This window comes from Esox lucius, chromosome 19 (genome assembly GCF_011004845.1).
Source record: "Esox lucius isolate fEsoLuc1 chromosome 19, fEsoLuc1.pri, whole genome shotgun sequence".
NCBI classification, from domain to species: Eukaryota; Metazoa; Chordata; class Actinopteri; order Esociformes; family Esocidae; genus Esox; species Esox lucius.
Window position 1 is genome coordinate 14,717,574 of NC_047587.1, and position 16,158 is coordinate 14,733,731.

The 16,158-nt window shown below is 42.7% G+C and overlaps 1 protein-coding gene across 1 annotated transcript; it reads left to right on the plus strand.

Moving 5' to 3' along the window:
- The first annotated feature begins 1,208 nt into the window (after positions 1-1,208).
- On the plus strand, positions 1,209-14,454 carry LOC105018310 (pyruvate kinase PKM). Its single transcript, XM_010883622.2, has 11 exons — positions 1,209-1,315; positions 2,965-3,130; positions 4,097-4,188; positions 7,122-7,253; positions 7,645-7,831; positions 8,091-8,361; positions 8,562-8,712; positions 9,022-9,174; positions 10,551-10,717; positions 13,577-13,758; positions 14,222-14,454. The coding sequence occupies exons 1-11, from the start codon at positions 1,280-1,282 to the stop codon at positions 14,326-14,328; spliced, it is 1,644 nt and encodes a 547-aa protein (XP_010881924.1). The 5' UTR covers positions 1,209-1,279; the 3' UTR covers positions 14,329-14,454.
- The last annotated feature ends 1,704 nt before the right edge of the window (positions 14,455-16,158 follow it).

Consider the following 16,158-nt stretch of genomic DNA (forward strand, 5'->3'; position numbering starts at 1 on the left):
ACACGAGTCCATGTTTGGTTGGAGAATGCATCAGCCAGTTCCTGTACACCCCCAGTTACAGCGACACAAGTACATAAGGTCTGAACCATTCATCAGGAGGTTCTATGGACCCCTGTGGGTTGTAAGGCTGTTCACTGTACAAAGTTATTGAATTGAAATGGCCACAATCCACACCAGGCTTTAATATTTGGATGCTATTTGGAATCACTGTCTGCTACAATAGAACCAATAGAAACATCCCAGAAGTGTAACCCCCCCAAACCTCATTCTTCAGACAGGCTAGTACAAAGGTAAATCGTTTTTATTTTAGAATGAATATACTTTTATCACTAAAACTGTATAAACGTTTAAGACGTCTTCCGGTGCACGTCAAGCTAAGTTCAGCACAGAACAACTTGCTCAACAAGAAAGTAGTAGGCAGGCCAACCTCCACCCATCAACCCCAAGCTGCGCAGAGTTCATTTTCAAGGCCATCTGCTGGACCCCACGCAATGTCGGTATGCCATAAACGACATATTTCAAACTCCATATTGAACTCAAACTCCATATTTGATCGATTTTATATAAAGTATCTGAACTGAGGTTGCAAAATTCCATGAAAATCCAGTTTGGATTGCAGGAGAAATTGCAGGAGATCCTGGATACTTCCACCAGAGAGTTTTTAAAACACAAATCCGACAGTAATAACCAACCAACCCATAGGACATAATATTCTTTAATCCAGGGTTTCTCAAATAGTTTTGCCATGGGATGTGAACCAGGTTGGCTCAGTTGTTATCTTGTTCCCAGACACTTAGCCCAGTAACAACACGTTATTCGCATTAAAATCTTTTTTTTAAATACTAAAATCATTGTTGTTCTCTGTTATATAATGACAGTTAATGTCAGAAATATTACCCACAGGTGTAGGCCGTCGTTGTCACTCTACCTTCTTTGCGTGCATACTGTACATTCCGCTCAATTCTTTCGAATGGCTGCTACGTCTTATGATTGGTCAACGAGAAGGCCTTGGAACGTTTATATTTTCAAAGTGACATTCAACTCTGCATGTAAAAATTCGTTATATTTTCAAACCAAATAACGCGTAGACTTTAACATTCGATACGACGTAGCATAGATATATAAATATAAACACATTCATATTGCATATAACGGATTATGCATTAAATATTATTAATACAGTTCCACTCTAGTTTATGTCTTCGGAAGGATACCTTGTGTTTCGCTGTGAAAGTAGTCCCGGTTAGTCGGGGGATTATCTGTAGCCCGGACTCGTTTGATGGACGCATTGGTCCCTGCAACGTTCACCCAGAAGGTTAGTCACCCTCCCTCCTTTGTAAATGGAAAACTTTAGATTTACAATTGAATCTAAAATTCTTGCAAAAAAATGAAAAATGACTATTAACGTAGATGTCTGAATAACTTTATTTTTCTTATAGTAATGTTATGATACACTCTTAAACCTTTGGAATGCAACTTTACTTGTAGACTTGCTACCATGAAGTTGTGAATTGAATTCTTACAGTGTACGATATGGGATATTAATATTGTTAACATGTTCATATTCTGTAAATAAATTCTATCTGACTATTGTATATTTGTGCACCTTTAGTAATTACAACTTAATATCTGTTTGAAATGTTGACTGTGAAGAAATGGGGTTTGTTTCATGCCAATGCATGGTCTCCTTTGAAGAAGTTGATAAGTTATATTGTGAGCTGTCTAGATGGCTAAAACTGCAACGTTGGCTAAAACTGCAACGTTAGCTAAAACATTTTGGTTATTAACATCAATTATCTGTTGTATTTCATATGCACTGATACACTCATCCTTAATATTTATCCTCTATTTCAAAGAGATTGATTCTAGATCAAGAGCCTGTAACAATTTCCATTATACCATTTTGATGCACTGGTGTTGACCCAGTTTATCTTTGTTGTGTGCTAATAAGCCACTGTAGTGTTCTGTTATGGTTGTGAATTAGTCAGCATTGTGTTGCTTGAATAAGCTCCTTGAGTCATAGCTCAATAATTCATAGTGATCTTGGAATGGAATATAATAGGATAAAATATCATAACAGCAGCATATGTTTTATTTTAGTTATCCAGAATAAATGGATGTCTGTGAAAGCCTGGTTCACTCTGACAGTGACATTCAGATGCTGTCTGAACTGTTTATATGTCCTGCCAAGGGTTTGTCATTGCTGAAAGGGAGAAACATATTTCTAAAAATATCTTCCAGTTGAATTTGTAGCACTGCTTTCTGGAGCAGTTAATAGCTGTACTGGTGGATATTGTTGTCATGGTCGCAGGTGTTTTCCATGTCTCTATGTGTCATCCTAAGTTATTGACACCTGTAGAGAAGGAGAAGAATGTGGCCCTCTGGAGGTTGAACAAAAATTCCCCTACGTTAAATTACTATGTTGTATTTCTTTGGCTGGTCAGGTTCATCACTGGCGCCATAAAACTGCCCGGTGCCCAGCTCCTCTTACGTAGCCCAGTGTTTTCCCTCTGGTAATCTTTCTGACTGGAATGCTTGGGTGGATGAGTCAGTGTGTCTGTCAGTGCAGTTGCAGGGTGGTTCTGTGTGGCCTTTCACACCGACAGGCCAGACCCACCCCAGCACTGAGTCAGATCCCTATTTCTATCCAACTTCTTTACCTATATTTACCTTCCCTCTTTATTCCCTTTATCTACCTACCTGTCATCTTCCTCCTTTCTACCTACCCTCTTTATTCCCTTTATCTACCTACCTGTCTTCGTCCCATCTTCCTCCTTTCTACCTTCACTCCCTCCATCCCTCCCTCTCCCACCCTCAACTTATTCTCTGCCCTCCCTCCCCCCTCCCTCACTACATGCTCCCTCCCTCCCTCTCCTGTCTCTCTCTCCTCCCTTTCTCACCTCCCTCTCCTCTCTCCCTCGCCTCTCTCTCCCTCATCTCCTTCACCTCTCTCCCTCTCCTCAGACACTAGTTCCGTTAATGTCTAAAGGTAAGCAAATGGCCTCCGCCATCATTCAGACGCAGCAGCTACACGCTGCCATGGCCGACACCTTCCTGGAACACCTGTGTCTCCTGGACATCGACTCTGAGCCTGCCGTGGCTCGCAACACCGGCATCATCTGTACCATCGGTCAGTGGAGACACCCCACCCCCAACTACCTTCACTATTCACTTCCTTCACTACTAACCCCCCACGCCACAATTCATTCACAACTGACTCCCATCCCTCACTTTTTTTACTACTAACCCCCCACGCCTCACTTTCTTCACTACTAACCCCCACGCCTCATTTCCTTCACTAATAACCCCCACGCCTCACTTCCTTCACTACTAACCCTCTACGCCTCAATTCATTCACAACTGACTCCCACCCCTCACTTCTTTCAATACTAACCCCCACGCCTCACTTCCTTCACTACTAACCCCCACGCCTCAATTCATTCACAACTGACTCCCACCCCTCACTTCTTTCAATACTAACCCCCACGCCTCACTTCCTTCACTACTAAACCCACGTCTCACTTCAGTCACAACTGACCCCCATGCCTCACTTCCTTCACTACTAACCCCCCACCCCTCACTTTTTTCACTACTAACCCCCATGCCTCACTTCATTCAAAACTGACCCCCACCCCTCATTTGTTTCACTACTAACCCCCTACACTTCACTTCCTTCACTACTAACCCCCACGCCTCAATTAATTCCCAACTGACTCTCACCCTTCACTTTTTTCACTACGCCTTACTTCCTTCACTACTAACCCCCACGCCGTACTTCATTCACAACTGACCCCCATGCCTCACTTCCTTCACTACTAACCCCTCACTTTTTTCCACAACTATCCCCCACGCCTTACTTCATTCACAACTGACCCCCACGCCTCACTTTTTTAACTACTAACCCCCCACACCTTAGTTCCTTCACTACTAACATTCATGCCTCACTTCCTTCACTACTAACCCCCACGCCTCACTTCATTCACAACTGACCCCCACTCTCACTTCCTTCAGTACTAACCCACCACTCCTCACTTCTTTCACTATTACCCAACAATCCCCTGCTGCCCCTCTGTAAGCTTTGCTTGTCCCCGTGCAGGACCCGCCTCCCGAAAAGTGGATATTGCCAAGGAGATGATCAAATCTGGGATGAACATTGCAAGAATGAACTTCTCTCACGGAACTCATGAGGTCTGTAGTTTACATCACACCAGTCCTGGTGCTAAGAGAAAGGACACCAGGACTGACAGCTGTTGTAGGAATTCGACTAGCACTCTGAAATGACCCCCTCGCCTTCACTCTCATGTTCTTCACTTCACAAAGAGACACTTAAACAATCTAATAAATACATGTTTTCCCTAAGAGAAAAGACATTGCGAATGATGCCTTTAAATTATTTCCACAACATTTCCACCCCATGTGGTGACATTTCCACCCGGCCGAATATAAATATAATTTTGGACTGGAGCCTACAACCTTGAATTGGTCCACTGCGGCACAGCCGGCCGCTGCCATTGTGACATTTTCACTTTACCATTTAAATGTCAGTGTGTGTAAGCTGATCCGAACACAGCTGCACTTCAGCGCCTTCACCTCCTGCAAGATCCAGCCCGGCAGCTTGCTGGTCTTCAGCTGATCAGCAGTGGTGCCAGTTGGACCCTAGCCAGGTCCTGGAACTAGACTTTAGACGACTGACCTCTCCTTTTTAAAAGTCATGGCTGTCTACCTTTTTCACCGTGTAACCCGGGGCAGACCAAGTCCACCTTGGAAGTTCACAACCTGTTCCAGTATTTGGTGTCAAGCAATATTTTTATATCTGAATCAATTTATATTTATATTATTTTTGCTCTTTGATGATAATGGTTATCCCAAAAAGTATACTATGTATTTCAACCCTGTATCTAGATTATCAATAGATCACATTACCTGCTCATATGTATCAAAGTTATGTTTGCTCTGGGTTTCTTGATCCATTCCTCAACGTTTGTGTGTACAGAGTAGTTTGTGTGTAGTGACACATGAATTGGATAGAACGCCAGATGGATAGACACCAGATGGAAAGACAACAGATGGAAAGACACCAGATGGATAGAGTGCCAGATTGATAGACACCAGATGTATAGACACCAGATGTATAGAGCACCAGATGGATAGACACCAGATGTATAGAGCATCAGATGGATAGAAAACCAGATATATAGAGCACCAGATGGATAGACACCAGATGTATAGAGCACCAGATGGATAGAACACCAGATATATAGAGCACCAGATGGATAGACACCAGATGTATAGAGCACCAGATGGATAGAGCACCAGATATATAGAGCACCAGATGGATAGACACCAGATAAATAGAGCATCAGATGGATAGACACCAGGTGGATAGACACCAGATGTATAGAGCATCAGATGGATAGACACCAGATGTATAGAGCATCAGATGGATAAAGCACCAGATATATAGCACCAGATGGATAGACAGCAGATGTATAGAGCACCAGATGGATAGAGCACCAGATGGATAGACCCCAGATGTACAGAGCACCAGATGGATAGAACACCAGATATATAGAGCACCAGATGGATAGACACCAGATGTATAGAGCACCAGATGGATAGAACACCAGATATATTAAGCACCAGATGGATAGACACCAGATGTATAGTGCACCAGATGGATAGAGCATGTGATATATAGAGCACCAGATGGATAGACACTAGATAAATAGAGGACCAGATGGATAAACACCAGATGGATAGAACATCAGATGGATAGACACTAGATGGATAGACACCAGATGGATAGACACCAGATGTATAGAGCATCAGATGTATAGACACCAGATGGATAGACAACAGATGTATGGATCACCAGATGGATAGACACCAGATAGATAGACACCAGATGGATAGAGCATCAGATGGATAGACAACAGATGTATAGATCACCAGATGGATAAACACCAGATGGATAGACACCAGATGTATAGACAACAGATGTATAGATCACCAGATGGATAGACACCAGATGGATAGAGCACCAAAGTACAAGACATTCTGACATGTCAGAACAATACACAGCAGAATAGACCGTATGACTTGACTTATAATAACGTCATCTCTCCTTGTCTTGACATCAAAGGTTTGTGAGATCAAAAGGCCAGAAGCCAGGTCAGTTGACCTCGAGACAGATATAAATAGCATAAGTCCCTATGTATCAGGTTCACTCTCATCTATGAACAGAACAAATTTAAAGGGACCAGGAGCAAACCCTAATATTACTTGGCTATGCTAAAACACCAGAGGCTGAAACATTTCAGAAAAATATAATTAAACTGGTTACTAATTGCCATCTGTATGGTATTGTGCACAGAGTGAACCTCACTGAGTTCCTGAAACTGTTTAGAGACAGCAAATAGCTAACAGCGCTTGTTTTTTTTTTTTAGCTAAGCAAATATAACCCACCAGCTTTCGTTTCCATGAGAGGCTAGTGAATCAGAGTGAAGAGAGTCTAGGAAAGGAGGTGGGCAGAGGCAGTCACCAACTAGCAAGATCTTATTAGGCAGTTTTCACACATTCTAACATGTTTCTGTCCTGCATTAAAAAATTACAGGTTATTGACCTGATGCTTCAAGTGTTTCCTGTGGGCTATCTGTCTCTGTATACATATGTGGTTATACTGTATGTTACATTTCTATGCTTCAGTATATGGCTATGCTATGTGGCAATGCTTTGTGGCTACTGTATGTTAAGTGGCTATGCTACATGAAGGTGCTGCGTGTTTATGCTATTGTACATGACTGTTTTACGCAGCTCTGCTACGTGGCTATGCTACCTCTTTTTGCTTACACCAAAACAAACCCATTCTATTCCACTTCGTCATTCTCATTTAGTACTTTTATTGAGAGTGTATTTAAAATTGCAGAAAAATTCATATCCGAGCCATGCTAATTTGTCCAGCTGAGTTACAAATCATCCAAACCTTACGAAGTAGAATTTGCTGTTGCTCAAGGTTCTCTGCTTGGACCCCTTTATTTGCATTGCCTGTACCGTTTACTGTTGACATTCCATGGAGAGAAATATAGATTTCAGCAGAAACTAATGTTGAATTCTCTTATTAGTACCACGCTGAGACCATCAAGAACATCCGTGATGCCACCGAGAGCTTTGGACATGGAAGCATTGAGTACAGACCAGTGGCCATCGCTCTGGACACCAAGGGACCAGAGATCAGGACAGGCCTCATCAAGGGTGTGAGTGTTCACTAACCATTAGGTTTACAAAAAGCCAAATATCAGGTCAGGTCATGTCAAACCTCTGTCAAAGCACGTCATTGCATGGAACTTTACAACAAATACATGGAACTTTACAACAAATAGAAATACATGGCCAGCACATTTTCATACCGGTTCCTTCTTGCAGGAATCAAACCCACAACCTTGGCACTACAGATGCAGTGCTCTATCTGCTAAAAGCACTGATAGCATGAGACTAATATGAATTGATCTTATGCCCCAGCCTTCCCCAGAGACACGCTATACTCAGTAAAGTGTACTTCCAAGGGCGCTTTAGCAGACAAAAATCAAGCCCAGCCTTAGCCAAAAAATATTCTATAGGTAAATGTATAATTTTTGCCATATGCAGAGTGGCGAAGCTGAGGTGGAGCTGAAGAAGGGACAGACCATTAAGCTGACCTTGGACGACAAGTACAAGGACAACTGTGATGATAAGAACCTGTGGTTGGACTACAAGAACATCACCAAGATCATGAAGGTCGGCTCCCACGTCTTCATCGACGACGGCCTCATCTCCCTGAAGGTGAAGGAAGTCGGTGAGTATTTTGGCAGTAGCAAAATCCTAACACTCTCGTAACTTGTTATGATCCTCTGTAGCTCATCGATCAGGCAACCATTCAGTTACTGGTCAGACACTCAGATCACTAGGTGACCAACCTATCAGCGATAGCAGCACACGTAACAAAAGTAAAGCATTCCTTTGATTTCCTCTGGCTTTTCCCGTTAAAGCATATGTTCCATAGCACTGCCCCGGCGCAGTCACTGTGACTGACACACACGTGCTTTGCTCTGAAGGCTCCGACTTCTTGGACTGTGAAATCGAGAACGGCGGTACCCTGGGCTCCAAGAAGGGTGTGAACCTGCCCGGGGCCGCCGTGGACCTCCCAGCTGTCTCCGAGAAGGACATGCAGGACCTGCAGTTCGGCGTGGAGCAGGGAGTCGACATGGTGTTCGCCTCCTTCATCCGCAAGGCTGCCGACGTGCACGCCGTCAGGAAGGTCCTGGGGGAGAAAGGCAAGGACATCAAGATCATCTCCAAGCTGGAAAACCACGAGGGCATCCGCAGGTCTGTGCCAAAAGAATTGTGCAAGGGAAAGAGTGACATATGCAGGGAGTGAGATGGTAGCATTGTGGGTGTGTTTGTTTCGTAAACATTTCAGCACTTTCAGAATTTCTCAAAGAAGGAAACAGGGCCTTGGAATGCCAATGCTTGTCTTGAGTTTTATTTCTTGGAATGATATGTCCTGCTCATCTGCATTTCAACAGGTTTGACGAGATCCTGGAGGCCAGCGATGGCATCATGATCGCTCGCGGAGACATGGGCATTGAGATCCCCACAGAGAAAGTGTTCATCGCCTCGAAAATGATGACGGGACGTTGCAACAGGATTGGCAAGCCCATCACCTGTGCCACACAGGTCAGAAAGACAAGTGTTCTGGTCATAACATAAATCACCACAGATAGAACATCCATTTCAATTAGCTAACTGAGTAAATGTGTACAGCATCATGAAATAAATGTGCCTAGACTGGCACGGTTAAACTTAGGGGTCAGTTTTAAACTCAGATTTTTTGGTAAGTGGTTATACTGATTTTGACAACTGTCTCAGAGTCAGACAGTTACACCTCCCTGTAAACGTTAGCATTAACCTCATGCTAACAATCTCATCTGTGATCTTCTGATTGGTTTGTGAACAATCTCTGTTGGCTCTCATTGACTGGCCCAGATGCTGGAGAGCATGATCAAGAAGCCACGCCCCACCCGCGCCGAGGCCTCCGATGTCGCCAACGCCGTCCTGGATGGCAACGACTGCATCATGCTCAGCGGTGAGACCGCCAAGGGAGACTACCCACTAGAGGCAGTCCGCACCCAGCACAAGGTGAGGGACTGAGAACGGAGCGCTCTCCGTAGACTTGGCTCAAGCCCAACATCTGCAGTGTCCCAGTTAATAACCCCTACTGTCCCTTATTCACATGCATGAGTTAGGTCCAAATGACCAATAGCGACAGAGAACAATACCTGTATGCCCCGTACATTCTACATCTCTGCAAAAATCCACAGTATAGAAGGTGTAATAGTGACTTCTGGGTAAATCTACATGACCATAACTGGCAGTGTGTGTTTTGGCTTTGCTCTGGTGTCATCTCAGGGAACTGGGGGAGTGATTATGAAGTAAATGTAATATGAATGTAATATAATGAGTGTGTGTTTTAAGGGTTGAGGTTATTTCTGTTTCAGTTCCAATCCATTGGAACATTACTGTAGCTGTAACTTAACTAAATTCCAATACTAATAGTAAACTTTTCTCACCAAAAAGCATTGATAATAATTGGAATGTAGTTGTACTTCATGAAGCGATTGGAAGTGAAGAGCAGTTGACCCAAACACTGGTCCTGGAACACTGTTGTGTCGTGTTTCTGGCTTGTAATCTACTAACTGCTTGTTCACACTAACCGTGTAACCTTGTTTTGTGTGCTCCTCACCCCAACCCCACCCCACGGTTTCACCGTTTTGCGTTCGTCAGATTGCTCAGTCAGCACGTTTCTGGAGGACTGCATCACAATACCTGAGGTATGCAGACCAAAGTGATGACACTGTAGATTTACGAGTGGACAAAAAGTTAGAGTACCTATCTGCGGAAGAAGTGTCTCTTTGGTCTCTTTCCTTACTGTTTCATTTTTGGTGCTGTTGGGACTTAACTGTGACTTTGCTGTGACAGGGTATCAAGGCTTTGGCCTAGAAAGAGACTGAACTGTGTGTCACTTAAGCTTGAACGCACCTAGGGGTGTGGTGCATGCCTTATTGTTATTATAAACTGGTTACCAACACAATCAGAGCAGTGAAAAGTGATATGACATCCTACCAGTGGTATAAAGTGTCATTTAAACCAGTTGGTTTGAATCCTGAATGGTGATAGTTGTGGTGTATACTGTAAGACTACGGGTGTGATACCACATCACTTTCAACTTCTCTAATTACAATGGTGACCAGTTTATGAGTGCAGTAAGGCCTCTTGGGGGTCTTGTGACGTATTGGCCACATACCACATACCTTATTGCTTACGTGTACCACAGCTACAAGCCAATTTGAATGTCGGATTCGAAGCATTTTGCTTATAATGTGGTTCGAATCTGTAGGCCTTCACTGCATGATTTCTGAACATTACTGTAGCTGGATTACGGTAGCTAAGGTTCTCACTTTGTTTCTCCTCTCCCCCCTTTCCTCCCTCTTTCTCCATCTCTCCTTACCCTCCAGATCGCCCGCGAGGCCGAAGCCGCCATGTTCCACAGGCAGATATTTGAGGAGCTCCGTCGTACCTCCCATCTGACCCGTGACCCCACGGAGACTGTTGCCATTGGCGCCGTGGAGGCTTCCTTCAAGTGCTGCGCCAGTGCCATCATCGTGCTCACCAAGACCGGCAGGTACAAATCCAGCAGAAAGCAATCAGTATCACACAGCCACCTGAAAAAGGGAAGTATGCCCCCTAGAAAGTTGTCTTTTTTATATAGACTACCGTTCAAAACTTTGGGGTCGTTTAGAAATTCCCTTGTTTTCAAAAGTAAAGCAACATTTTTGTCGATTACAATAACATAAAATATATCGATATAGGCATTGTTAATCTTGTAAATGACTATTGTGGCTGGAAATATTTTGGAATATCTACAAAGGTGCAAACCCATTATAAACAATGCTGGCCTTCTGGGCAGAGTTGAAAAGAAAAAGACATATCTGGCAAATAAAAATAAAAGATTGAGATGGGCAAAAGAACACAGACACTGGACAGAGGAAAATGATTTGATGGTGGTGGTGAAATGGGAGATTTGTACAGGGTAAAAGGGATCTTGAAGAAGGAAGGTTATCATTCCGTTTTGCAACGCCGTGCCATACCCTGTGTACGGCGCTTGATTGGAACCAATTTCCTATGCAAGAACTGTTTGGAGAACAAGCAGTCAGCTGGTATTCTGTCTGTAATAGAGTGGCCAGAACAGTCCCTGGATTTCAACCCCATTGAGCTGTTGTGGGAGCAGCTTGACCTTATGGTACATAAGAAATGCCCATCAAGCCAATCCAACTTGTGGGAGGTGCTTCAGGAAGCATCGGGTTAAATCTCTTCAGAATACCTCAACAAATTGACAACTAGAATGCCAAAGATCTGCAAGGCTGTAATTGCTGAAAATTGAGGATTCTTTAATGAAAGCTAAGTTTGAAGGACACAGTTATAAAAAAAACATAATTTCTAACCTTTTCAACGACTATGTTTCCTATTCATTTTGCTATATTTCCTATTCAAACTCATTTCATGTATGTTTTCATGGAAAACGTGTATATTTCTAAGTGAGCCCAAACCTTTGAACGGTAGTGTATGTGTGGACATGGATTTGCAAATGTCACACAGATAAAGGTAACCTAGTTTAACGACTGACACTAAAGGATTATACTGCAATCATCTTTCATACAAAAATCTACAGAAAGACATTAAGTACACCCCTAGATTCAATAGATGGTGTTGCACATTTTAGTTTAAAATAACTTTCACTAGCCACTTCTTGTAACTGTCTATCAGTCTGTTGTATCAACTGGGAGGAATTTCTGCCCACTGTTCTTTACAGTACTGCTTCAGCTGTTATGTTCAAGGGCTTTCTTGGACCCATGGCCCGCTTCAAGTCACCCCAGAGCATTTCAATATCATTGAGATCTGGGCTTTGACTAACCCAACATTTCTTTAATAAGCCCCTATTTCTTTTTTTTTTTGGAGGCATTCTGTTGTAGCTTTGCTTGCGTGTTTTGGATAAATGTCCTGATACAAGATCCATATTTTGTTCAGCTTCAGCTTTTTGACAAATGGCCTCACATTCTCCTGAAGCATTCTCTGGTACAATATGGAATTCAGTCATCTCTGCTATTCTAATTTAATTTTATTGTAAAGATAGGGGTGTACTAACATTTGCTACATAAGGAAATTGCATTTGTGTTTATTTTTAATATCCATACATGCTTTAAAAGTAAATGTTTTTGTGTGATTTGTTAATTTGGGTTACCTTTGTACATTTTGCTCAAACATATGTGTCCAAATATAATAAAGGGACAACTTTCCCGGGGGTGTACTAACTTTTTCAGATAATAATATTCTTATATTTTAATGTAGCCCAAGCCCCTAAAGACTAAACTGTGCAGTAGCAAGAAGCCAACAATAACTAAGCATAAATAACTTCAGTTATATTGAATTAATTTTTTTGCCCGGGCGAAAACATTCCCCCATCTATCTGATATGTAAACAGAATAATGCTATTACTTATTTTCAGTCCTTATTTGATGGAACTGTGAGCTTCTGTAACACAGTCCTGCTCAGCTGCTTTGCTGCCAGCACAGAGACACAGCAATTTAGCAAAGATCCAGTTATGTAGCAGAAAAACAGACCTACAGCAGTGCCGATTCATATCTGTAGCAGAGGCCCAGATCTGTAGCAGAGACTCAGATCAGTAGCAGAGACACATATATGTAGCAGGGACACAGAGCTGTAGCAGAGACCCAGATATGTAGCAGAGACTGAGGTCTGTAGCAGAGACCCAGGAATGTAGCAGAGACACAGATCTGTAGCAGAGACCCAAAACTGTAGCAAAGACCCAGATATGTAGCAGAGACACAGATCTGTAGCAGAAAGCCCTTTTGGGAAAAGGGGATATTTGTCTGTTTGCACACAACGTCCAACTGATATTCATCTTCCGCATTCAAGTCAACCTCTCTGAATTGGAGTGGTGTGGGAGGCTGCCCCACAATGAGCGTCCTGGGAGCAATTTGGGTTAACTATCCTGCTCACAGTGCAGGCTCAGGGGTCCATCCTGTAACCTTTAATTCCTGGTCAGATGTTCTAACCACTTGGCCACCTAACGCTCCGGCTGAAACCCACAAGCTAATGTACTCTAGCTCCCGACCTTTCCAGTCCTGAACCCTGACATTTACGAAGTTAATTATAACTCTCCGCTCCTCTCCTAGTCCACTCAAAGTTCAGAGACATTCCACTATTTGGTACCACACAGTCAGCTGTTTTCTAGGATTAATACAACAACTGGAATGATATTTTCATGCCGTATCTTAACCAGTGTACTATCAATATGAAAAGTAGTTATTACAAAACAAGTGTGATTATTGTCATCTATGAAGTGTCTTCCCCTCAAAGAATCACTCTTGGTACTGGTTTGATGAAGCTCATTAATGAACCCTAAGGCAGTTTCAAGCCCCGCCCTTCCCCCCGGTCTGTTCCTTCCTGTATCTACCTGCAGGTCGGCACACCTGCTGTCCAGGTATAGGCCCCGCGCCCCCATCATCGCTGTAACCCGGTGCGGCCAGACTGCCCGTCAGGCCCATCTGTACCGCGGCATTTTCCCTGTGCTGTACACCAAACCCGCCAACGATGTGTGGGCCGAGGACGTTGACCTCCGCGTCAACTTTGCCTTGGAGATGGGTGAGCGATCGCGCCGCGTTACGTTTACAATGTTTAAATAGTACTGGTGAATGTCTATTATGATTAAGTAATAGTATTTTTTTGGTGTCGTTTCATACATGAAGGCCATAATTCAAAGTAGGGTTAGTATATGATTTGCTAATGTATCTCTGTATATTTCAATTAAGGACAAATATCACCAAATGTATATATTTGACAAAATTACCTTTATACACCAACGTATGAACAAAATGAATGTTTCTCATTCCTGTATGGGTTACATTTTTATAGTGTTTTCAAATCATTTGAAAAAAAGATGTCATTTGCCTTTACCATTTTTTGTCATAGAAGACATGCATGTTGGACTGGTCTCCAGCCGGTAACATCTCCCTCTCTTCCTCTCTCACTGCCTCTCCCTCTCTCCCCACTTTCTCCCCCTCTCGATCTCTCTCTCCATTTCACTCTCTATTTCTCCATCTTCCAGGCAAACACCGTCAGTTCTTCAAACCTGGTGATGTGGTGATTGTTGTGACTGGCTGGCGTCCAGGATCTGGTTACACCAACACCATGCGTGTCGTGCTCGTCCCTTGAACCGCCTCACAGGACATTCTCTCTCTCTCTCCATCCTCCTTCCCTCTCTCCTGTCCGTGTAAGCCCCTCCTTCCCCTAGAAGCCATGTTTTTGTCCTCTGCTACTCTCGAGACTCGACCTTTTGAACAAGTAAAAATCTAAACGGACGCCACACAACAGCCCAACACCACGACACTTCCTCTCCGGAGGACTTTTGGGGCGGTGCCATCTGCACGCTGCTTCGCTCAGGCGTTGTCAATCTGTAGGGTCTGCTGTGTCCAAGTCCTACTTCCGAAATGCACACATACACACACACACACACATACATCAACCTGACTGTCAGCACTATGAACAATATGGAGTTTGTGTATATTTCTATATGTTCATTCGACTGTAAGTGTGTCTGTGTGTCAGAACCACTCGATTCCTTTTCGGGCCTTTGTGTTCCGATGGATTGTTGGGGATCTGTGTTGTGTGTGTGTGTGTGTGTGTGTGTGTGTGTGTGTGTGTGTGTGTGTGTGTGTGTGTGTGTGTGTGTGTGTGTGTGTGTGTGTGTGTGTGTGTGTGTGTGTGTGTGTGTGTGTGTGTGTGTGTGTGTGTGTGTGTGTGTGTGTGTCTTCCTTTTTGGGGCCACAGTGCCTCCACTGACATGTGGGTGTCATGGTGTTGATGATCTGAAGTGCTAAACGGAGGACTGGTGTCACTGGGTTTCCTTCTGTCCATTAAAAGATGATTGCTTGGCCTCTGCTTTGTGTTGTTTTCTGGTTTTATATTTTTTCTTCAGACAAAAGTGTTGATGCATTGTGGGATACGAAACTGAACCAGTTTTTATTTTGTTAAGCATTTGTTCATGTTTTAAAATGGGTGGCATTTGTAAATATTATTGGAATCCATGCATTTGTTTGAAAATATTTTTGGCCAACTTATTTGATTTTACATGTATTTATTTTCTTGAATTAGGCAGATAAGCCACGGTAGGTGATTGTTTGCCTCACATTATGACTTGAATGTTGAGTTTTATGGATATAATAGTCAGATGCCCAGCTTATAACTAGTCCTCCATACTGATTTTGTCTGTTTACACGTGAGATGAATCTTTGGCTTTATACTTCTCTTACATATAAACAGCTAAAATAAGAGACTTAAATTAAGAAACACCATGTGTTGTGACACTGGTCAGGTATGTGTGGCTACATTCAAGTAATTTAAATGTTCTGATCTGAAACTAAGATAAAATAGAGGATCTTCAAGCTTTAAATTCCTTACCTAGGATTGATCCATTTCCCAAACAAAAAAAATTTGAGCAATAATGAATTATGAAGCAAGTTAAGAACCATCTGTTCTTGAGATAGTGCTTTTGATTGTTTATTTCAGCAACAATGACATAACCCTTACATAAGAGACACACAGCTTTCTCTGTTGAATGTGCTCCCTTATTGTGCAGTAAGAATATCCTACAACCAATTGCTAGGCTGAAGTATGACACCAAGATATAGTATGCAAACTTTAGATTGTTAACTACATTGCCTTGTAAATTTCAATTATGGCTTTTATTTTGAAAAAGAAAATCTGAGTTAGCACTGCTAGCATAATATCCTGCTGCTAGAAGTGTGTCTGTAACAAGGCCAAACATTCAAGGGTATGTTAACTTTTGATCAGCGCCATTTGGGTGATTTCTGTTATCATTATGATTTTGAACAGCCAAACACCTATGTGATAATTTTTTTTGCATGATCAGTCAAATCAAAAATCAAAAAATTTCACAATTTCTGCCAGGGTATCCAAACTTATGAGCAAAACTGAATTTTAACCTTTAACTATCCTAAATTTGAGAAAGCAGTCAAGAGTGGA